Source organism: Oncorhynchus mykiss, chromosome 29 (assembly GCF_057628025.1).
Source record: "Oncorhynchus mykiss isolate SJ-2025 chromosome 29, ASM5762802v1, whole genome shotgun sequence".
Lineage (NCBI taxonomy): Eukaryota > Metazoa > Chordata > Actinopteri > Salmoniformes > Salmonidae > Oncorhynchus > Oncorhynchus mykiss.
In genome coordinates, this window is record NC_143050.1 from 29,703,113 (window position 1) to 29,728,592 (window position 25,480).

The 25,480-nt window shown below is 43.0% G+C and overlaps 1 protein-coding gene across 1 annotated transcript in view; it reads right to left on the reverse strand.

Annotated features, from left to right (window-relative positions):
* Positions 1–11,322: 11,322 nt before the first annotated feature.
* The window catches only part of si:dkey-1d7.3 (transmembrane protein 132D), a 50,289-nt gene continuing 36,131 nt past the window's right edge, over positions 11,323–25,480 (reverse strand). The window contains exons 4-9 of the mRNA XM_021590817.3: positions 24,289–24,469; positions 22,841–22,984; positions 18,553–18,761; positions 17,287–17,584; positions 14,809–15,000; positions 11,323–13,706 (exon numbers count right to left, since the gene is read on the reverse strand). Of these exons, the coding sequence (XP_021446492.3) occupies positions 12,261–13,706; positions 14,809–15,000; positions 17,287–17,584; positions 18,553–18,761; positions 22,841–22,984; positions 24,289–24,469 (2,470 nt within the window). The 3' untranslated portion in view covers positions 11,323–12,260. The remainder of the gene's footprint in view (positions 13,707–14,808; positions 15,001–17,286; positions 17,585–18,552; positions 18,762–22,840; positions 22,985–24,288; positions 24,470–25,480) is intronic.

Consider the following 25,480-nt stretch of genomic DNA (forward strand, 5'->3'; position numbering starts at 1 on the left):
GATGGAGTTGAAACCAGATTGGAACAGGGGGAAGCTCCAGATGAGACAGATATTTCTCGAGGAGCTGGGCAAGGCATTGGTAAGACCTCCAGTTAGGAGGAGGTAACATATCCCAAGGACCCCAGCTTCTGCATCCATCGTTAGTGGGATTCAGGAGGATGATGATGGTGCCCTACCCGCCCCGCGCACAGAACCAAGAACTCCATTACCGGAAGTAAGTATGAGTAATGTTGTTGCATGTGTGTTGTCTGACTCTCCTATCTTGGACTGCTGTAACTATATATGTGACCCTATTCAGGTAACTTGAGCTGCAAGTCATGACTTCACAGGAGAACTGTTTGAACGGAAATGTTATTTTTTCAAAATGCTTTCTCAAACATGTGAACTTTCATGTGCCTTAATATCAAACGTGTATGCCATCTGTAAATACGAATACAATTGTTAAATTACGAGCCTAGTTGGTTTAGCCACAGAAAAAGCGAGCAACCTCCCGCTAGCAATGATTGGCTTAAACAATGAGTGGGCTGGACATGCCGAGAGATGATTTTGGATTGGTCTACCATATAGCATGCGTCTGTCTATTGGAGCCTGTCAGTATGTTTAGCTAAATCGTGTCTAACGCGGCTTTAAAAAAATGTATTGCATAGTAAAACTACATAAACCTAATGTCAAGTTAAAGTGTACTGTTAGCTAGCTAACGTTAGCTGACTGGCTCGCAAGCTAACGTTATGTGTATGCTCTCCACTTTTTGGAGGACCGAGTTTTGAAATCAGTGGAATTCGAGTATTATAGCTAAGGAGATGGCGAAAACACCAGTCTGGATTACATCGTCAAACTAAGGCATCAGACAGGAGACACTTCCAACCATGATGTATACTGGTAAGATTTTCAGATATTACACGTTTCTAGTTTTGACAGAAAGTGGTTTCATTTAAATTGTACTGTTACCTAGCTAATGTTATGTGTATGATTTTATTCTTCGTATCTCAGACACATTTGCTTGACTAGTTATAGCTATAGAACCTGGTTGGTTAGCTACCTGCAGATTCATGCAGGGTAGTAACGTCATGAGTTGTGATTATGGTCCATTGTTTCAGTAGCTAGCTACATGTCTTAACAAAAGACTCCAAGTATTTTAATTTCAAGTTAAAGTGTACTGTTAGCTATGTAGCTAATGTTAGCTGGCTGGCTCGCTAACTAATGTTACGTCATGCGTTGGGATTCAATGTTTACCTAGCTAGTTAGCTAGCTACATTAACAAAATACTCTTGTCTTAGTGTGCCAGAGCGTAGAATAACTGATGCATTTTTGAACACTGGTTGAATATGTCCGGTGTAAGTAAATGTCATCAACAAAGGTAATCACCAACACTCTGGATAACATGAAAAAGCCTAACCAGCTCTGCAAGGGCAAGTAAAATGATCAGAGTGGGGTGTTCGCTCATTATGTGTCTGGAAGTAGCTAGCCAATGTTAGCCAGTTAGCTTGGGTTCTTGACTGTAGTTGTGAGGTCAGAGCTTTCGGAACAACCCTACTTATTGGCCTGAGGTCCAGTGTGTGCTCTGAACTCGAAACCACAGATATAGGATAGGGCGAGTAATGTTTAGTGAGCTGTTCTCTCTCTCCTAGATGTCTGGAAGTAGCTGGCAAGTTAGTACAGAATGATTGGATCAGCCCTTAAAGAGATGGGTGGGGCTAAGGCTTAAGATGATGTGAACAATGTTCAATGGGTGTAGACAAAGAAGGGCTCTCCAATAGTAGTACCAAAACATTGAAAGACGGTTTTTCAAAAGTGAGTTTACAAGTTGATCAACATTCAAAACAGAATTACTTTCTCATTGTTTCCTCAAATGCAAATTTATGGTATATACCATTTTGTAGCTCTGAGTCTCTACTTTTATCCAATGTTTATCCTATTATTATTATTATTATTGTTTTATGTATTGTTTTTTAAAATGTATTGTTTAGTGTTGTGTTGTGTGGTGGCTTTGCTGGCGTGCATCCCAACATTTTTGGGGGACTTTGCCCCACCAAGATTTACATATGCCAGTCCTTATAGGAGGGGGGGGGGGGGGGTGGGGGGGTGTTGCTGTATGTATTTAGAGCCATATCCCTGTAATGCTTAGAGAAGATCTTATGTCAAGTGTTATTGAAGCCTTCTGGTTGCAGGTTCACTTGGCACATCTAAAGCCTCTTCTTTTGGGGTGTTGCTATAGGCCACCAAGTGCTAACAGTCAGTATGTAAATAATACAGTGCCTTGCGAAAGTATTCGCCCCCCTTGAACTTTGCGACCTTTTGCCACATTTCAGGCTTCAAACATAAAGATATAAAACTGTATTTTTTTTGTGAAGAATCAACAACAAGTGGGACACAATCATGAAGTGGAACGACATTTATTGGATATTTCAAACTTTTTTAACAAATCAAAAACTGAAAAATTGGGCGTGCCCCCTTAAAATTATTCAACCCCCATTAAGTTAATACTTTGTAGTGCCACCTTTTGCTGCGATTACAGCTGTAAGTCGCTTGGGGTCTCTATCAGTTTTGCACATCGAGAGACTGACATTTTTTCCCATTCCTCCTTGCAAAACAGGTCCAAGAGGCTTCTAAATGTATAATATCTGAACATTTTACCAGTATACATCATGGTTGGACACGTCTCCTGTCTGATGCCATGCATGGTTGCCTTAGTTTGATGATGTATTCCAGACTGGTGTTTTCTCCATCTCCTTAGCTATCATACTTGAATTCCACTGATTTCAAAACTCGGTCCTCCAGAAAGTGGAGAGCATACACATAACGTTAGCTAGCGAGCCAGCCAGCTAACGTTAGCTAGCTAAGTGTACACTTTAACTTGACATTAGGTTTATGTAGTTTTACTACACAACACATGTTTTTTAAAGCCGCGTTTGATGCGTTTACCTAAACATACTGACCAGCTCCAATAGACAGACGCATGCTATATGGTAGACCAATCCAAACTCATCTCTCGACATGTCCAGCCCACTCATTGTCTCAGCCAATCATGGCTATCGGGAAGGTTGCTCCCTTTTTCTGTGCCTAAACCAACTAGGCTCGTAATTAAAAAAAATATATCATATTTACAGATGGCATACAATTCTGATATTAAGGCACATGAAAGTTCACATGTTCGAGAAGGCATTTCTGCCAAAAAAAACGCATTTTGATAAAACAATATTTTTTACGTTCAAACAGTTCTCCTGTGAAGTCGGGACTTGCGACATATGCCTAGTTTCCTGAATCGGGTCACATATATTCAATGTTTGTAAAATGGGGAGAGGTCTGTCTGTAATAAAGAGATGCTCTGTGTTTTTGAGACCACACTCCAAAAAGCAAGTCCTGCAGGCTCTAGTTTTGTCTTATCTTGATTATTGTCCAGTCGTTTGGTCGAGTGCTGCAAGGAAAGACCTAGTTAATCTGCAGCTGGACCAGAAGAGAGCGGCACGTTTTGCTCTTCATTCTAATCAGAGGGCTGATATAAATACTATACATGCCAGTCTCCCTTGGCTAAGAGTTGAGGAGAGACTGACTATCACTTCTTCTATTTGTAAGAAACAGTGTGAAAATTCCAAATTGTCTACATAGTCAACTTACACACAGCTCTGACACACACACACACACACTTGCCACCAGTGGTTTTTTCACAATCCCCAAATGCAGAACAAATTCAAGAAAGTGTACACTATTGCTTCGAACTTCAATCTCATGTTGCTCAAATGAATAGCAACCCCGGATTAAAAACCCCCCAGATAAAGCAACACCTTATGGCACACCTCCTCTCCCCTATTTGACCTAGATAGTTTGTGTGTATGTATTGATATGTAGGCTACCTGTGCCTTTACATTTTTATTGATGTAGTTGAGCTGTTCTTGTCTCTTAATGTTCTGTATTATGTCATGTTTCATGGTTTGTGTGGACCCCAGGAAGAGTAGCTGCTGCTTTTGCAACAGCTAATGGGGATCCTAATAAAACACCAAATTGAACACTAACTGAATGCCTCGATGCCTGTCTGCCTGCTTTTTTATAGCAAGTCTTGGATTGCACAACAGGATGCATGTTTTGTATTTTTTTTTATTTTGTACAGGCTTCCTTCTTTTCACTCTGTCATTTAGGTTAGTATTGTGGAATAACTACAATGTTGTTGGGCCATCCTCAGTTTTGTCCTATCACAGCTGTTACACTCTGTAACTGTTGGCCTCACGGTGAAATCCCTGAGCGGTTTCCTTCTTCTCCCTTGCAACTGAGGTTAGGAATGACTCCTGTATCTTTGTGGTGACTGGGCTTATTGCTACGCCATTTAAAGTGTAATTTATAACTTCACCATGCTCAAAGGGATATGTCTGCGTATTTATTTATTTATTTCTACCAATAACTGCACTTCTTTGCGAGGCATTTTAATACCTCCCTGGTCTTTGTGGCTGAATCTGTGTTTGAAATTCACTGCTCGACCGAGGGACCTTACATACAATTGTATGTGTGGGGTACAGAGACGAGTCATTTAAAAATAATGTTAAACTATTATTGCACACAAAGTCCATGAAACTTATTTTGTGACTCATTTATTTAGTCTTGAATACTTATTGACTCAAGACATTTCTAAAGTCTAAAAACATAATTCTACTTTGACATTATGGGTTGTTGTGTGTAGGTCAGTGACAGAAAATCTCAATGTAATCCATTTTAAATTCAGGCTGTAACATAAATGTGGAAAAAGTCAAGGGGTGTGAATACTTTCTGAAGACACTAATCATGGAGTGATTTATGGTACAAAACAAATATGCACTGTTTCTGCCAGCAGTTTAGATCTTCTTCCTCAGAAACGTTCTATACATGTGAGAGCTCTCACTCTCCCTAAAAACATTTTCAGTCACAATCCAGCCCCTCAGGCTAGGGTATTGATTGGCCGGTTCGGGTTCCGCAGAGAGAGGAAAAATGGATGTCCTTGTTTGTTCTGCTCCAGCTGCCCCCTGACCTGAGAGCGTCTGTCCCAGGGGCCCTTGGGGCATTGACTGTGTGGTCCCACTCAGGTCCTCATCACAGGCTTGACTGACTACCTCATTATACACAGGCTGTTGTGGGCTTAATCGTCTCGTTTTATTGTGTCCTCTCTCTCCATATCTAACCTCTCTCTCTTGCTTCCAACTTCTCCCTCTCGCTTTCTCTCTTCCTTCCTCTGTTTTCCAGATGTCTGTCAACTTGGCTACTATGCTCTACTGGCCTGGTTTATTTTCATCTGCCACTGTTTCATTTGTGTTCTTCCTCACCATGCTCCATAGTTAACCTGCCCTGCTTTACAGAATGACATTATCGTTGCGTATCAATGAGTGAAATGGGAGACTGTTGATCAGTGAGATCTGCGAGATGTGTTACGGCAAGTGCACCAGGGAGATCTGTTGATGCCTGCCTTTTGTGAGTTAATGAAGCACCAGGCAGAACTGCCATTGCACACTGCATCCCTTCACTAGTAGTGAATTTTCTTATTCATCTGAAGACTCAAACAGTATCTGGGGCAATATCCTTTCTATTTAACACCACTCATATATAAACTTCCTTCAACAGTAGCATATCAGAGGATTCAATTAAATAATGTAGCCTACATGAAAGAACAAGCATAAGGTTAGAGGCACTGTATATCATTAGTAGAAAAGACAATATTAGAATAACATTCCATCTAGTATAGAAAATCAGGAGCAGAGTCCCATTCAAAACGAGATGGCACCATCCAAACCTGTCCAGTACACGAGCGCTCTAACGATTCTCCTCCTCTTCTGAGGAGTAGGAAATAGGAATAGGAAATATCGGACCAATGCGCAGCGTGGTAAGTGTCCATGTTGTTTATTATAACCGGAACACAAAAACAAAAGTAGAACAAACCGCAACAGTTCTGTCAGGTACTCACACTAAACAGAAAATAACTACCCACAACTCAAGGGTGAAAACAGGCTGCCTAAGTATGGTTCTCAATCAGAGACAACGATTGACAGCTGCCTCTGATTGGGAACCATACCAGGCCAAACACATAGAAATACAAACATAGAACAAAACATAGAATGCCCATGACATAAAAAATGACATAAAAAAAGGAACTAAGGTCAGGACGTGACACGCTCCTACTCTATTTCAGTTTGACAGCATTTGCCCCATTGAGCGTGATGAATATGACCCAGGGTAGTGTTGTTAACATAGCAACAAGTAAGCAACCTTGTCTTCTCTGGCCCACATTAAAGGGCATGTGCCATAGAGAGGGTCCACTAATGCACACTAATCCCAGCCCAACATAACGACCCCAATCCCTTCAATCTGTCAATAGGGAAGCTGATGCTCCAGATTAATGGGCCACCGTAATGATACTGCAGATGTAGGGAGATTGTCCTTCCTCCATGTTGTTCATGAATGACAAACAGGAAACGCAAAGTGCTTGCCAAACCCAAATCTTTTTTATCTAGACAAATGTCTCAACTACCTTTCCTTTTTATACATTGGGGTACATTTGAAAATGCCTATCCGATTTGGGAAAATAAAATGTCAAGTATAAAGTACACTATTCAGTATGAGTGTAACGTTCTGAGTGTAGTGGGTGAAAAGTCAGGCGCAGGAAGCAGATAGTTCAGGGTAGTGCTACTTTAATGCACAAAACGGCAAACATAAGCCAACCCCACGAAAACAGAGGGCGTATAACAAAACAAACGCCCCAAACTAGGGGACTTAAACTGTCCAGCAAAACCCACGAAATGGGAAACACGTAACCCACAGACGTGCACACAAGTTACACAAAACAGAAGGTCACAATAATTAATCCCGCACAGAGAACAAGGCGGGCCGGCTGACTAATAAAGCCTCACTAATTATACCCAACTCAAAACAGGTGTACTCAATAAACACATAAGGAGGGGGAGGAAAGAATCAGTGGCAGCTAGTAGGCCGGAGACGACGACCGCCGAGCGCCACCCGAACGGGAAGGGGAGCCACCTTCGGTCGGAGTCGTGACAATGAGTCAAAACTCTTTATTTTTTACTATTTTATACATTGTAGAAAAGTGGGAACATTTTAAATGGCCCATATGTGAAAAAAGATTGAGAGAGATCAAATGTTATTCAACCTAAGACTCTGAAATTGTAAGCAGACAGTTTTTTTTTATTTACTTTTGCCTGATTTTTAAGGCAAGCTAATGGAGAAATTGATATACAGTACCGGTCAAAAGTTTGGACACACCTACTCATTCAAAGGGTTTTTCTTTATTTTTACTATTTTCTTCATTGTAGAATAATAGTGAAGACATGAAAACTATGAAATAACACATATGGAATCATGTGGTAACCAAAAAAGTGTTAAACAAATCAAAATATATTTTAAATGTCAGATTCTTCAAAGTAGCCAACCTTTGCCTTGATGACAGTGTTGCACACTCTTGGCATTCTCTCAACCAGCTTCGTGAGGAATGCTTTTCCAACAGTCTTGAAGGATTTCACACATATGCAGAGCACTTATTGGCTGCTTTTCCTTCACTCTGCGGTCCAACTCATCCCAAACCATCTCAATTGGGTTGAGGTAAGGCAATTATGGACCATCACTCTTCTTCTTGGTCAAATAGCCCTTACACAGCCTGGAAGTGTGTTTTGTGTCAATGGCCTGTTGAAAAACAAATGATAGACCCACTAAGCCAAAACTAGATGGGATGGCGTATCACTGCAGAATGCTGTGGTAGCCATGCTAGTTAAGTGTGCCTTGAAATCGAAATAAATCACCAGCAGAGAGTGTCACCAGCAAAGCACACACCACACCATCACACCTCCATACTCCATGCGTCCTGATGGGAACCACACATGCTGAGATCATCCATTCACCTTCTCTGCACACAGTTGACTGTGCCTTTAAACAGCTTGGAAAATTGCAGAAAAGGATGTCATGGCTTTAGAAGCTTCTGCTAGGCTAATTTACATCATTTGAGGTGTACCTGTGGATGTGTTTCAAGGCCTACTTTCAAACTCAGTGCCTCTTTGCTTAACATCATGGGAAAATCAAAAGAAGTCAGCCAAGACCACAGAAAATAAATTGTAGACCTCCACAAGTCTGGTTCATCCTTGGGAGCAATTTGCAAACGCCTGAAGGTACCACGTTCATCTGTACAAACAATAGTACAAGTATAAACACCTTGGGACCACGCAGCCGTCATACCGCTCAGGAAGGAGACACGTTCTCTCTCCGAGAGATGAACATACTTTGATGCGAACAATGAAAGTCAATCCCAGATCAACAGCAAATGACCGTGTGAAGATGCTGGAGGAAACAGGTACAAAAGTATCTATATCCACAGTAAAACGAGTCCTATATCGACATAAGCTGAAAGGCCGCTCAGCAAGGAAGAAGCCACTGCTCCAAAACCGCCATAAAAAAGCCAGACTACAGTTTGTAACTGCACATGGGGACAAAGATGGCACTTTTTGGAGAAATGTCCTCTGGTCTGATGAAACAGAAATAGAACTGTTTGGCAATAATGACCATCGTTATGTTTGGAGGAAAAAGGGGGATGCTTGCAAGTCGAAGAACACCATCCCAGGAGGGACTAGTGCACTTCATAATAGATGGCATCATGAGGCAGGAAAATTATGTGGATATATTGAAGCAACATCAGTCAGGAAGTTAAAACTTGGTCGCAAATGGGTCTTCCAATTGGATAATGACCCCAAGCATGTAGAAAATATGTGGGCAGAACTGAAAAAGTGTGTGCGAGCAAGGAGGCCTGCAAACCTGACTCAGTTACACCAGCTCTGTCAGGAGGAATGGGCTAAAATTCACCCAATTTATTGGGGAAGCTTGTGGAAGGCTTCCCAAAACGTTTGACCCAAGTTAAACAATTGAAAAGCAATGCTACCAAATACTAATTGAGTGTATGTAAACTTTTGACCCACTGAGAATGCGATGAAAGAAATTAAAGCTGAAATAAATAATGATCTCTAAACTGTATGTGTTATTTCATAGTTCTTCACTATTATTCTACAACGTAGAAAATAGTACAAATAATGAAAAATCTAGGTGTGTAGGTGTCCAAACTTTTGACTGGTACTGTATATATATTTATACACACTACTGTTTCACTTAGAAATGTACTTGTTTTTGAGAGAAAAGCAGTGTAGACATTGTTAATTTTGTAAATGACTATGGTAGCTGGATTAGCTTGTTTAAAAAAAAATATCTGGAAACGGCAGATTTTTAATGGAATATCTACACAGGCGTACAGAGGCCCATTATCAGCAACCATCACTCCCGTGTTCCAATGGCACATTGTGTTAGAAATGAAGGCTATTCCATGTGAGAAATTGCCAAGAAGCTGAAGTTCTGTACAACGCTGTGTACTACTCCCTTCACAGAACAGCGCAAACTGGCTCTAACCAGAATAGATAGAGGAGTGGGAGGCCCCAGTGCACAACTGAGCGAGAGGACAAGCACATTACACTGTCTAGTTTGAGAAACAGACTCCTCACAATTCCTCAACTGGCAGCTTCATTAAATAGTACCCGTAAAACCCCAGTCTTAACGTCAACAGTGAAAAGGCAACTCCGGGATACTGGCCTTCTAGGCAGAGTTCCTCTGTCCAGTGTCTGTGTTCTTTTGCCCATATTAATCTTTTATTTTTATTGTCCAGTCTGAGATATGGCTTTTTTTCCCCAACTCTGCCTAGAAGGCTAGCATCCTGGTGTCGCCTCTTCACTGTTGTCATTGATACTGGTGTTTTGCGGGTACTATTTCATGAACAATAATAGAATGACGAGTTTCAGAAGAAAGTTATTTGTTTCTGGCCATTTTGAGCCTAGAATAAAACACAAAAGTGCTGATGCTCCAGATACTCAACTAGCCTAAAGAAGACCAGTTTTATTGCTTCTTTAATCAGAACAACAGTTTTCAGCTGTGCTAGCATAATTGCAGAAGGGTTTTCTAATGATCAATTAGCTTTTTAAAATTATAAACTTGGATTAGCTGTCTACATTGTATATCTGATCAATTTAAAGTTATTTTAATGGACAACATTTTTTTTTCTTTCGATAACAAGGAAATTTCTAAGTGACGCCAAACTTTTGAACGGTAGTGTATTTACAAAAAAATATATTGTCGATTAGAAATGATGCAGACAATTACATTGATGGTAGCTACAATCTATCTGCAATACTAAAGCTGATCTACATATTGAAAGTTGATATTCAGTATTAGTATTCAGTATTTTTTATATTTGCCTTTACACATTAATGTCAGTTGATGTCAATCTCTATTATTACAGTCATTTTGTGGTCAGAAACACTGCAGAGATTCACGGGAACTGTCGCAGGTGAAAGTGTATTTAACTCTCCAGCTCCTGTAAGAAAGATAAACTGTCTGAAGGGGAGAGAGTCTGCCCACATAGCAAACATGCTGGATGTGTAAAGGGAGAGAATTTTGGGAAAATGTATTAAATGGCCTTTATCAACACTTCAAATCCATCCCCCTCTACAGCAGAAGGAAATGACACATGCTGTCAAATCCTCTGCTGTCAGTTTGAGGTTCAGCGCATCACCACATCAGATTATCTGGGTTAGTTTAAGCTTGTACAGGTTTTTTTTACTGTTGAAATGTAATTTAGAGATGTGTCGCCACGGTTACACTATAGAGAGGGAGCCAGGGAGTTATCACTTGTGTGCCTCGGCAGAAGATATCAAACAGCATTTCCTCAGAAGTGTGTTGGCGCTATCACAATAAGCAAAAGGGAGATCTCTCTCTTGTCTTCTTTCTCTCTGACTCACTCATTCACTCTCTCTCACTTACTCCTATCACTCAAAATGGACCTCATTCAGTGGGTGACTTCAGTTCACGGGAAACACTTTTTTATGCCAATTCAATAGCAAAGTGACTTTTTCGTAACAGGTTAGGAGAATTTACGCAGCCGGTTAGGATAATTAATGTAGCAGGTTAGGAGATCAGGTTAAGGTTAGGAAAAGAGTTAGCGAAAATGCCCACCTAACCTGTATTGAAAATCACTTTGTATCAAAGTGGAGTGAAAAGTTCCTTCATTTCACAGGCCACATAGAGGAGGGGACCTCTGCAGCAAGACCTACTCTTGTGATGCCACTGACATATTGTACTGTATGCCACCTGACATCCAGAGACAAACCAAAGCTCAGGGAATCTCACAATTTCCATTGTCTTTTATAGTAATAAACAAAGTATATTTTGGACAACTTCACCCATTATTATGTGTTTTGAATATAAAAATAATCACATTATTTTAAATAAAAAGGCAATACTGATGAAATTCTGCTCCCAAACCATCCATTTGGTCCTTCATTCAGTCATTTATTGGTTAATCTCATAGGAATTGAACATCAAAACATCATTGCACAGACAGAGCACCATTCGTCTTCATTTACACATGAAATAATCCTCTCTTTTAAAATGTATTGCTCTGTGTTGAGGACAAGATTACACTTTTTTTTTTTTTTTTCAAATGGAAGAACTCTTTCCCCCAAGACAATTCTTGTAGCAGAGGTATTTTCATTGTTTAGTTGGTGCCAATATTCAATTCAAACTCTACATGACCATGAACTGTGTTTGCATAGCACATACAATTTGAATAAATGTCCATTCAAAAGGGTGGTCTGTATAAAATCATTTTCCAATAATATTCATACATTTAGCATTTTCTCTGACCAATTGTACAAACTCTTAAACTATTCTGTTGAGGAATCATACAAATATACAAAGGCTGGAAAGTATATAACCAACTACCAATATTGTCTTTCATATTGCAATTACCCTAACAACTGGTACAAAGTGAAATCTGAAGCTATTTTGTGGAGGAGTCTTACAAATATATAAAAGTGAAAGGAAATGAAACATTATTAAACTGCATTTAAACAGTGTAAACAATCATCTGTAGAAATATACATTTTTTACCATCCCATATTAATGAGGTCTGGTCATTCATTTGGTAATTTGGTCATGTGTGTAAATTGTTAATGTGTGTGATATAATATGTGTGACATATGTGTGATATAATGGAATGACAGTGTCCATACACCTATTATGTGTATACTCTACCTACACAGTTTATACACTTAAACAGGTTCAGAACACACAAATGCATGCAGACGCACACACACACACACACACACACACACACACGCGAGCACGCGCGCACGCACGCACGCACGCACGCACGCACGCACACACACGCACACACACACACGCACACAAACAACCCATGTGGAATCTCACTTTGGCTCACCCAGGGGTCTGACTACAGGCCATGGCATGTCAGGTAGGGGCCCCTGAGGCTCCCCAGCTCCCCCAGCCTGACTGGGCCAGTTAAAGTCCACTTCGTTCCTCTTCAGGGCAGCCAGGTGCTTAATGTCCAGCGTGGTGAAGGTGGTGAACTGGACCTGGTTCCTCTTGCTGGTGGGGGAGTGGAGGGGATCGCTGCAGGTGGGCTTGGGTAGGAGGGTGGCTGAACGCTGGGCAGTGGGGTCCAGGGCGGGAACCTGCTGGGAGCTGGTCCTCCTTCCCAGGGTGGCTGTCCTCTCTGGGATAGCACTCATACTCAGACTGCTCTCCAGGGCCCGGTGGGTATCTATGGAGCTGTGACTTTGCAGGCTGCAGTTGGACTCCATTGAGCGGTGGTTCTCCCGCTTGAGGGTGGAGACTTGGGGACCTGTGGTGGTCCCCAGCGACACCCAGTCATTCCTGTGCTCCTTAGGGCTGTTGGGATCTGGGTTGCCCTGGATGGGGGTCTTGTGGACCCGGAAGCAGAGGTTATAGGAGGTGCAGTTTAGCAGGAAGGCCAGGATGGCCACCACGGAGACCCCCACCAGGGCGAAGATACCGATCTCTAGGTCTGACATGGCTCTAAATGTCCTCACCAGGTCACTCTCCACCACCAGCGGTGGCTTGGGCTGCTCTTTCTGGGGTGGTGCCTCTGCTTTGGGCATCTCTTTCTTCTGGTTTGGGTTTTCCACCAGGTTTCCCCAGTCTCTCCTCAGCCCTTGTCCTCTTCCCAGGGTTCTATCCCTGCCAGGTCTGCCAGTCATCAGAGGTTTGTCAGTGCCAGGTTTGCCCATGGTGGTGGTACTACTGTCAGTGTTGGTGGTAGTGGTGCTGATGGTAGAGATGCCACCTCCAGCCACTTCCTGAGCCCTGCTAGATGATGTGGTGACATCAGTCATGATGGTCTCCTGGAGGTCTGGCACAGTGCTCCTGAACGAGCGTCTGTCTCCGCCCCCCTCAGTTAGAATCTGTGGTGAGGTCACAACATGCTCAGGCTCTCGTTGTGATGCCACGACTGCTGTGGGCTCCCATGGTAATGTCACAACAGGCTTAGGCTCTCCCTCTGACTCTGAACCATCAGCAACACCCCCACCAGTGTCCCCTCCATCGGGCCTGCTGCCCATCTGGAAAGTGACCCTGAGAAGCCCGTTGCCCACCACCAGCTTGCTCTTTCTCTTGGACTTCTGGCACTCCTCACAAATCCTCAGTTCTGCCTTCACCAGCGCCCCCTGACCCTCGCCCTCCGCCACCATAAAAGCTGACTGGGGGGTCCGGCGCACAGTCGCCACTCTCTCGTCCCATGAAGTCACAGTCAGGGAGTAGACGCTGCGGTCGAAGAGGTCCAGAGGGGTCACTGAGCCATCACTGAACTGGACCCAGCAGCTGACCAGTGCTTCCTAAGGAGAGACAACACAGAGACTGGATCAGGAGAGGACAACGGAAATCCAATTTATTTCCAAATATTCCCTCTCATAAATAGATCTTGTGATAATGCATAATAGTAGGTGGTAAATCAGGAGCAGAACTGATTCTGTATCTTTCCAAAGGATCCTCAAGCAACCCAATGGTTCACAATTCTACAGTTATTTAATTTCCTGCCTCAGTGTTTCGTCGGTTGGGTTGCCATTTTAGATAATCCATCTTTTTGTTGGTATCTAAGAACTGCCTCTGTTAATCTCTTTATAATTAGCTCGGCTATTGTACCACACACCACAGTCCTATCAAATCATGCTTTGAAACTCAATTTAACCACAGGAGATCAATATCAATATACAGTAGATGCATAATAAACACTGTTTACAATAGCCACCAGAGGGCGCAATGTGGGTAATTACCCCCACCACAAGTCAGTCCAGTGACCGTAGATCCAGAGAGCTGTAAACTGATATGAACGATTAGAGCAAGAGGCCTGGCCTATATTCTGAGGAGAAATACATTATGCATAGCCCAGAATTTTACATTAACACAGCCCATCACAGAAACAAATGGGCATGTGCGCGAGCTCCATTCTAATAGCTTGAGTATTGACTGGGTCAAGCTAGCGGTTCACCAGGCCCCAAGGCAGCACAGGGCTGTCATAATGCTGGCTATGAAGTATGGACAACTGCCTAATGGTTTCCCCGCTCACAGTTTGGGAAGTGTTTTTGAATGGGCATACTGCCCGGCTAATGTGTGAGCTGTTAAACTGTGTGCGTGCTCCCTGCCTGACTCACAGCGTGGCCACTGTACTACAGGCCTGAGCTGTGGACACCATTAAATCGCACACACAGAAATCACAGGGACAAAACATATGCTACTAGACCACCAGGTTACACTGTGAAATTGATAATTTTCCTGCCCGATATCTATGAAGGGCTTTGAGGGTACAGTTTTCTAGCAGTGCCCCAGCTTCTGAATGGCACAATGTGTTGGGGCTTGCTCTTTGGAAAAAGTATTATATTGGAAGTTCTATATTTTGCATAATAAGTTTAATACAGGTTTTATTTTACAGCTAGTTACCTGCTTGGGTTTCTGCATGACTTCCTGTGTGGTAGCCATGGCGACGATGGCCCGGTTACTCCCTGGGCTGAGCTGGAGGGACAGAGAGAGGCCAGACACCAGCTGCACTCCCAGCTCTGTCACACTCACTTTGTCATCCAGAACCCTGACCATCCGCTCAGCCAGGATCGATTCAGACAGAGGAGACATCACCTGCAACATCATACACACACATTAGTATACAAACAGACACATACAGTGCCTTCAGAAAGTATTCAAAACCTTGACTTTTTCCACATTTTGTTGAATTACAAATTGGGATTCAATTAGGCCACTGAGAAACATTCAATGTTGTCTTGGTAAGCAACGGCAGTGTATATTTGGCCTCAGGTTTTAGGTTATAGTCCTGCTGAAAGGTGCATTTGTCTCCCAGTGTCTGTTGGAAAGCAGACTGTACCAGGTTTCCTCTAGGATTTGGCTTGTGCTTAGCTCTATTACGTTTCTTTTTATGATTAAAAAAACTCCCTAGTTCTTGTTGATGACAAGCATTCCCATAACATGATGCAGCCACCACCCTGAAGAGTGGTACTCAGTGATGTGTTGTGTTTACCCCAAACATAACACTTATTCAGGACATAAAGTTGCCACATATGTTGAAGTTTTACTTTGGTGCCTTATTGCAAACAGTATGCATGTTTTGGAATATGTTTTTTATATACAGGCTTCCTTGGTTTCACTCTGTCATTTAGATTAGTATTGTGGAGTAACTACAATGTTGTTGATCCATCCATCACCATTGGCTTCTCTGGCAACGGAGTTAGGAAGGACGTCTCTATTTTTGTAGTGACTGGGTGTATTTATAGACCATCCAAATTGTAATGAATAACTTCACCATTGAGGGACCTTATAGATAATTGTATGTGTTGGGCACAGAGATGAGGTAGTCATTCAAAAATCAAGTTAATAGGATCGGACCCTTTTTTCAATTTTCACCTAAAATGACATACCCAAATCTAATTGCCTGTAGCTCAGGACCTGAAGCAAGGATATGCATATTCTTGACACCATTTGAAAGGAAATACTTTGAAGTTTGTGGAAATGTGAAATGAATGTAGGAGAATATAATACATTAGATCAAGTAAAAGATAATACAAAGAATTTAAAAAATATATTTTTGTATGATCTTTGAAATGCAAGAGAAAGGCTTCTGTATTATTCCAGCTTTGGCACAATTTAGATTTTGGACACTAGAATGCAGCAGTGTATGTGCAACGTGTTAGACTGATCCAATGCACCATTGTATTTCTGTTCAAAATGTTGTATCATGTCTGCCCAAATGTGCCTAATTGGTTTATTAATACATTTTCAAGTTCATAACTGTGCACTCTCAAACAATAGCAAGCTATTCTTTCACTGTAATAGCTACTGTAAACTAGACAGTGCAGTAATATTAACAATAATTTAAGCTTTCTGCCCATATCAGATATGTCTATGTCCTGGGAAATGTTCTTGTTACTTACAAATCAAATCAAATTGTATAAGCCACATGCGCCAAATACCTTACAGTGAAATGCTCACTTACGAGCCCCTAACCAACAATGCAGTTTTAAAAAATACGTAAATGAATAAGAAATAAAAGTAACATGTAATTAATGAGCAGCAGTAAAATAACAATAGTGAGACTATATACAGGGGGGTATTGGTACAGAGTCAATGAGAGGGGGCACCGGTTAGTTGAGGTAATATGTACATGTAGGTAGAGTTATTAAAGTGACTATGCATAGATGATGATAACAGAGAGTAGCAGTGGTATAAAAGAGGGCGGGGGGGGGGGGGGGCAATGCAAATAGTCTGGGTAGCCATTTGATTAGATGTTCAGGAGTCGTATGGCTTGGGGGTAGAAGCTGTTTAGATGCCTCTTGGACCAAGACATGGCGCTCTGGTACCACTTGCCGTGTGGTAGCAGAGAGAACAGTCCATGACTTGGGTGGCTGGAGTCTTTGACAATTTTTACGGCCTTCCTCTGACACCAAGGTCCTGGATGGCAGGAAGCTTGGCCCCAGTGATGGACTGGGCCATTCGCACAACCCTCTGTAGTGCCTTGCGGCCAGGGGCCGAGCAGTTGCTATACCAGGCAGTGATGCAACCAGTCGGGATGCTGTCGATGGTGCAGCTGTAGAACCTTTTGAGGCTCTGAAGACCCATACCAAATCTTTTCAGTCTCTTCAGTCTCACCTCATGCTAATGACATTAGCGCACGTTGGTTCAACCGTCCCGCGCGGGGACATTTCAGCTTTTCATTTTAATAAAATGTGTAATAATTTAAAAAACAAACATAATTCCACTCCGACATTACGGGGTATTATGTGTAGGCCAGTGACAAAATCTCAATAGAATCCATTTTAAAGGCAGGCTGTAACACACCAAAATGTGGACAAAATCAAGGGTTTGAATACCTTCTGAAGGCATTGTATGTACACACGCATACAAACACATTACCTGTAGTGTCGTGGTCCCTGCAGCGCGTCCCTGCAGTACAGTCCCAGCCTGTAGTCTGGCTATAGCTGGGTCTCTCACCCTGAAAGAGTAACGCACCAGCCTGGTGACATCCACCTGCCAGTCTGTCCCCAGGAAACTCTCCAAAGCCCCCCCCACTTTCCCTGCCATGGGGTCTGGAGCTGGGTCCGACGGCTCAGCTACAAAGGGTGTGAGCACCCTAACCACAGTGTGTTGGTACTGCAGCATGCAGCCCCTGCCCTTCCTCATCTCCTCCTCTTCCTCACTGTCCCAGCTGGTCCTGAGACACACACACAGAGACACGGGGGATTTATGGCTATGACCAGAGTAATGCAAGACAAAACATCATTTTATAAATTGTGTAAACCAGGTAGTTTTGATACTGGGTGCTAATTAGCTCAACCCAACCACCCACCCGTGTGTATATGAGACGAAATTAGCCATATATCACACCCCTTAGGGCCTTATTGCTTAAGTATACTTTAACCAAGAACTGACAGACGTCTGCAAAAAATAACTGAGGGTTAAATGGACTTGGGTAGCTGGCTCTGAAACCACCCATAACCATGTTAAGATATCTCCAGAGAAAAACAACAACACCCTACACAATCCATCCATTCACGTCAGTGTATTGAGTGAGAACCAGGCAGCGGTACGACACTCAGTATTGAGAGAGAACCTACTGACCTGTTTCCTGAGAGCAAGTCTATACAGTCCCATCTACAGGGCATAACACACTTATGTAACTAACAGTGATGTGATTATAGTTGATTATTATAGAGTCTCTCTGTAATATGCATTAGGCAAGGCTGGTAAGCTGGGGGATTTCCATTCCGTACCCTCTCTGTCATAGTACTTACTGTACTGCTTGAATTTATGAATTCATCTATCTGTCTGAACAGCACAGCTCTAGTTTATGAGGCTGGTAAACAAACACTATTTTGTGGTTTAGGGGTTTAGGATTCTGGGTATAGCTCTGTGAAATCCTACTTACATTTAATGTTCTTTGATTTCATCCTTTGTCACTATGCAGTGGGTCACTACCAGTAGCTCTTGTGATGATTTTTTATGACGTTTGTACAACTCACAATTTATTAAATCCTTCTTTAAAATGTAATGAAAGCCAAACTCAGGCAGGTCATGGCATCAGCTCTCCCATTCTATACTATGGCTTTAAAATAGCATTGACCGAGACGAAAGCTCTACTAACATCAATATGTGGATAGTTGTAAACAAACAAAACCATACCTCTTGTTGCCAGCGGCCACCGGGACCCTCCAGCCCTTGATCTGGCTGAGCTCGGGGTCAGCCACGTCGATGACCAGGGGGAGGCGGGGCATCCACACACTCATCTCCAGCTGGGCGCTCAGGTAGCTATAGGTGAAGTTGAGCACCATCCTCATCCTCCCCCTCGTCTCCTTCCCGTTCACAAACACATAGTCACAACGATCCGACACCTGGGGGGGTGGGGGGGGGAGGTTGAGTTAAAGAACAACCTCTCCATGTGGAGTTATTTAAGTGGTCAGCAAGCGTTCTAACAAACGTGAGGTCCCTGTGCCCATAGTCACATACTGTAGGCTTATCCATCTAAGTGCCAAGAGAGAGAAGAGAGAAAGAGCATGCTGTGGAACCATCTTACTGTATCTGTGTTTATGTGTATAGAAATGTATCCATGCTCAGGGATCATCCTTTACCCTGACCCAGTGAGGTGCTTTACTCTAAGAGGGGTCACTGATCGGGAAGAGAGAGTGATATGAAAGAAACTGGATCAAGTTCCAGGGCTTGCTTGCCTCTCTCTCTCTCTCTCTCGCTCTCTCTCGTGAGTGCGAGTGTTGTGTAGAGTTAGATATCTTGTTTTTTCTTTTACGTTCCTTTCCTTCCTATGCATTATTAAGGTTATCATTATTTTTAGTTAGTTGTTGTGGTAGAATTAAGTGTATTGTTTTTCGTGTCGAAATTACCCTGGTTTTGGCGGGGATGGCGACCCACATGGGGACGCCGTCCCTGTCACTTCGACACAGCTTTAGGTGTGTTACTGAAGCTACTGTCCCTGTGGAGGAGTTTCTGGTCACCGTAGGAGAGAAGGTAGGATATGAGAATGTTGCTTATGCGTCATGGATGAATAAAGCCGTGGTGGTTTTTCTTAAAGAAGAGCACCTTGTTGATCGTATGGTTGAGCATGGCGTACTTCGTAAAGGAATGTTTATTCAAGTTACACCGCTTTTTTCTCCGTCAACAAGCAACGATTTCGAATGTACCGCCATTTATTCCCAATGAGCGCGAGTTATTGCGGTTTGGGAAGTTCGCAAGTTCAATAAAGATTGTCTCGTTGGGTTGCAACCACCCGGCCTTGAAACAGGTTATGTCGTTTCGGCATGCGTTTGAACTCACCGGAGCAGACTTTGGAGTTATCGTTTAAAGTCAAGTATGACAACAGATTGTACATGGCTCATGCTAGTACAGGTAGTCAACGGTGTTGAGTGTGATGTTGGCCATAAGCGACATGCTTGCCCGAAAAGGGTGGTCCTCATAACGCCTGGGCCCACTGATGTAGGGAGAGATGGGCCGACAGCGGTAGAGCAGCCACAATTTTTTACCTTTATTTAACTTGGCAAGTCAGTTAAGAACAAATTCTTATTTTCAATGACAGCCTAGGAACAGTGTTCAGGGGCAGAACGACAGATTTGTACCTTGTCAGCTCAGGGGTTTGAACTTGCAACCTTCCGGTTACTAGTCCAACGCTCTAACCACTAGGCTACCGTGCCACCCCACAAGCACCTGTTGCTGAGGAACATGTTGTCCTGTTGAGGGCACGGAGTTGCAACTTGTACCAGAGGGAAATGTTATGCAGCAGAAAAATATTGCTGTAGAAGGTAAGGTTGGATCTGAAGAGCCATTTCCTCAGACTGGTGAGGAGTTGCCCATTATGAGTGCTGGGGTACAGGAGAGGGTGCAGGTGGGGCTAGTCTCCCAGGTAGTGGAGGAGATGCCTGGTACGAGTGATTGGGTGCAAGTGGGGAGTATTGAGAGGGATGTGGTAGAAGGGAGTCAGTGGTCTGTGGCCGTAAAAGAAAGGCCGTAAAAATTGTCAAAGACTCCAGCCACCCAAGTCATAGGATCAGGAGAAGGATATCTCTTAATATGATAGCAGCTGGTCCACGACTCGAATTTACAATCTAGTGGAGGTAAATGGGTTCCTGGATCAGACTGGATCAGACTTTTAGGAAATCTGTCAAATTGGCAGATTTGTTTTGACATTGATACGTTTGTGAGGTCAGCTGTGATGTTACAGAAGACGGTGGGGTTAGACCAGTTGAACGTGAAGAAGCGTTTTCACTTGAGGAAATTTGTTACTGCTGTCACAGCAGCAAAGGGTAGTGGGAAACGTGGTCAGGTTAATAGAAAATTAAAACAATGATGATGATCATGCCTCATAGGGTGTCTATTTTCTCTTTGGTTTCTTCTGCTTTTCCTTTCTCTTTTCTACATGGAGGTACTAAGGAAAGGTTATCTCAATATTAATGGGGGAAGGGACAGGAATAAGAGGACTTGGGTATTAGAAGTAATAAAACAGAAAAGGCTTAATGTAGTTTTTCTACAGGAGACATAGTGATGAGGCTAATGAGGTTGACTGGGGTATGTGGTTGGAGGGGCGGCATGTACTCAGTCATAGTACTAATTTCAGTGCTGGGCTGGCAATTTTGTTTTCCTCAGGCTAAGGGGTGAATGTGGTATCTACAACAGAGATTGTCAAGGGACAGGTTTTATTGGTCAAGGTGGATGTTATGGGTTTTTTATTAGTTTTTTTTTTATGTTTATGCTCCTAATGAGGGTACAGAGCGTATTGCTGTATTTGATAAAATAAAGGAAACCTTAAGACAGTGTGACCAAGAGGGGTGCATGGTTTTAGGGGGGGACTGGAATTCTACAGTAGATTTTACTGTTGACCGCACTGCTGAAGAACCTCATCTGCGGTCAGCAACTTGCCTGTCTGGTCTATTAACTGAGTTTGAGCTTTCTGATGTGTAGAGAGTAAGGAATGCAAAAGTTAGGCAGTACACATGGCTAAAAGTTAATGAAGGTCGTGTCATTGCAGCAAGGTTAGACAGGTTATATGTTTCTGATCACTACTGTAGTAGGGTTGGAAGGTTAGACAGGTTGTATGTATCTGATCACTACTGTAGTAGGGTTGGAAGGTTAGACAGGTTGTATGTATCTGATCACTACTGTAGTAGGGTTGGAAGGTGTGACATTACTCCTGTGGGTTTCTCTAATCACCATATTGTTACTGTTGATATTCACTTGTCCTGTCCACTAAGGTCATCATCTTACTGGTATTTTAATGTTAAGATGTTACATGATGTCATGTTTTGGGAGGGTGTATTGGTGAAAGTGTGTGCCATACTGTCAAGGTGGAAATGGTGGTTACCCCAGCTGTCTTATAGGCGAAGGGTACTGGTAGCTAATAATCTTGCTGCCTCTACCCTGTGGCACAGACTAATGATTTTACAGCCACCGGGGGGGTCTGATACAAGAGCTTCAGAGGACCCTTGTCAATTTTTTCTGGTCTGGACAACATTGGATTAAAGCTTTAGCCCTGTACTTGCCACTGCACGAGGGTGGGCAAGGTTTGGTGGACATTTCTTCCAGGATCATGGCTTTCCGTCTTCAAGCAGCCCAGAGACTGTTGTACTGTGACGGTTCTGTGACACAGCCTACACATTGATGAGGAGAGCGGGCTGTTTGGGCTAAGACAAGCACCTTTTCCTCTTAAAGCTGGAGGGGGGTGATTTGCCTGGCCTGACATGGAGCCATTGCCACCAATATGCATCCGGTACACCTGGATCCTACTGTTGGGGAAGGGTGTCCTTTATGCATCCGGTACACCTGGATCCTACTGTTGGGGAAGGGTGTCCTTTATGCATCCGGTACACCTGGATCCTACTGTTGGGGAAGGGTGTCCTTTATGCATCCGGTACACCTGGATCCTACTGTTGGGGAAGGGTGTCCTTTATGCATCCGGTACACCTGGATCCTACTGTTGGGGAAGGGTGTCCTTTATGCATCTGGTATACCTGGATCCGACAGTTGGGCAAGGGTGTCCTTTCTGTGCTGGGTCTGAAACTCTGGCACATCTGTTTTTACAGTGTCCCAGATTGGTCGGAATGATTGACCTGATCACTTCTTGGTTCTCAGCTTTGGGAGAGGTTTTCTTTTCCCAACTGTTTATATTTGGTCTAAACTACAGGTTTAGTCGAAGGGGTGTAGTTATTTTGCTTAATTATGTGTTAGGGGTAGCTAAATTAGCAATATGGAAGACCCGAAAGAACAGTATTCGGGGACAGCCTATAGTATATGGGGTATTCAGAGTCTGTTGTGTTTAGTTGCTGTGGAGGAGGATTTGGTGTAGTTTTTAATCGATGTGTAACTATGGTTTTGTATGAGTTTTTATTGTGTTGTGGGTGCCCATACCCAACTTGTTATCTTGCAACATAGGGAAACAGTGAATATTGAAAAAGGGGTTCCAATGCTGTACCTTCAGCACGTTTTCATCAGTGGACCTGCAGTTGGTGTAGTTGGTGACATCAGTGACGGAGCCGTCAGCCTCCACAGCCAGAGTCCTGACTGGGACAGACACCTTCTTAGCAGTCAGAACAGCTGTGTTCAGCACGTCACTGTCCTACAAGGGGGCAAGACAGGACACAGCGACCGTGTGAGGCAGGCAGGCAGATTATCATACAAATACATACACAAACTGGCATGTACTGTACATACACATGCATGCACCAATGCATGCCCACACACAATCACATGCACACACATTACCTTGTACTGTTTATTGTGTTTAACTGCTAGGTATAACTTCTCAACATGAATAGACAAGTCAACGTTGATCCACGGCTGATGAAATCTCTCTTGTAGCTCCATAACCTCTCTTTGAATATTGATTCAAAACAGTTTTCTGGCCGTGATGCTCTCTAATAAAATGTCTTCCTAATCTAGGAGTTGTAGGGGTGGATACAGTGGCTGATGACTGTATGCCCTGGCCTGGTGTAGATTTAACTGAAGCACTCGACAGATGTTGCAGGGCAGCCTGTCAGCTGTTCTAAACTCAGCAGCACAGCACAACAGCTGCTGACCGCGATTCAGAAAGGACAAGCTCTAGTTCTGCCTCTGAAAGTCACCCAAACCTAATTGACTATTGGTACAAACCTACTGTACTGAAGCAATTCAATGGGATTTGTGGCACAAACACCGCTGTGAATCTGTAAAGTACTCACAAACGTAATGGATGTGTGCTTGATTTCGGAAACAAGTTTGCAGGTGGTATTAGCGTCTTCTGACAATCCAGATCTGTACTTAGTACATACTTAGGGAGACATTTTATAAATCAATATGCATTGTGGCTTCATTAAAAAGATGGTTCATTCCTACCTATGGGAGCCGTTTGATCCTCTCAATGAACGTCAACTTCATTAACACTGACTGAGGGAGAGTGTGACCTGGGACAGAATTGATCAAAGCTAGAGGCCAAGGGAGCTGGCACTCAGCCGGTCAACAATTAACACCCCCCCCCTGACATCCCCTCTCCTGGGCTCTCCCAATCATTTACACACACACTTTATTGTTCCTTTATCGCCATCATAAAACATCAAACCCGATGAGAGAACAATAGAGGTAAAATGATGGTACATCCAGCCTACACTTAATTGCACGTCCAGGGGAGTTTAATTCAACTCACCGTTAAGCTTCAGGGATAATACAGTGGTGTTGTTACTGTTAACGCAGCTGCTGCTGTGCCATACAAACTGGCATACACAAAGATATGCATGCACACATAGTAATAAAATGCCACACATGCACGCACGCACTCGAGCACACACATGAGCACGCACACACACACATTACACCTGTTGTATTCAGCGCATGTGACAAATAAAATGTGATTTGACACACACACACACACACACACACACTCCTCACCATGACCAGTGGTGCCAGACCCACGTAGTCTCTCTGAGTGGTATAGATCCTCATGATGCCGACATCCTTGATGTTTCCTGTCTCAAAACGCCATGTGATCATCTGGCTCTCTGATTGTTGATCAGTCAACTCCTTGGTCTCAAAGTCAAGCTGCAATACCTCCAACAGACCCCTGACAATCCTGGAAGAGAGTTACAGTCCCGTTCTGCATTCTAATGATTTTCACAAAATCATATTCAATACAATGTTTCACAGCTCATGAATGGACATGAATGCTGCAATCAACAAGATCTAACATGCATATTCAAAGTCCCAGTGATATTATGAAAACGATCCTGGTTTAATCTACACTTTGGTTATACTGTAGTGTAGGTAAGTGTTGACAGTCATAGTTTGGGTATCATAGTTGTTCATGTTCCTCCAACCTAGCAGATGTAAACATCACTTCAATGGTCATACCATTGAGCTATTTGATTTAGAATTTTAGGACCCCTGTATGTATAAAATAATAATTAGAAAAAAAATATACAAATATTTAACTTTGCCTTTACTACTATAGCCCATAGAAACACATTGAATAACACATTCACAAATGTCAAAATAGAGTTTGAAGTGTCTATATATTTTATTTGGGACACATATTTATCCCCTTTTTTTGTTGGTATAAAACTACTTCCATACTTCCGGTACCGGGTTACCTTCAGACGAGTCCCGGAGAATAGCATCGTGTTCGTGAGAGTCTCATCTTTCCATAGAGTGATCATGTTAGCCTTAAGGCAAAACCATTCTGATGCTACAGACGTTTTTGTGAGAAGAACGATTTTCGAGACGTCTCCTGGTCTGACAAACAGCGGTGTATCTGAAGGCGGATGAGTTGGATTGAGACGCAGCCCATAAAAAAAAAAAAAACTGATATCTCCTTCTTAAACGGATGGATTTTGACGGCCGCACTGGTAACTCAATCGACTCCTAAGGATTTTTAAACCAGTCAGAGCCTTGACAGCATCTCTAACGCTCAGATAGGACCTCTAGATAGCTTTGCTCAACATTCACTTCTTTCTCAATAAAAGGGATTGGACAGGAGTTTTGGTGGTTCATTGGGACCATTTTCACCATGATTCCACTCAATTACCACTAGACAGGAATGGAGGACAAAAAAAGTGTGGGGGGGGGGGACCTCTGTCCACCCGCC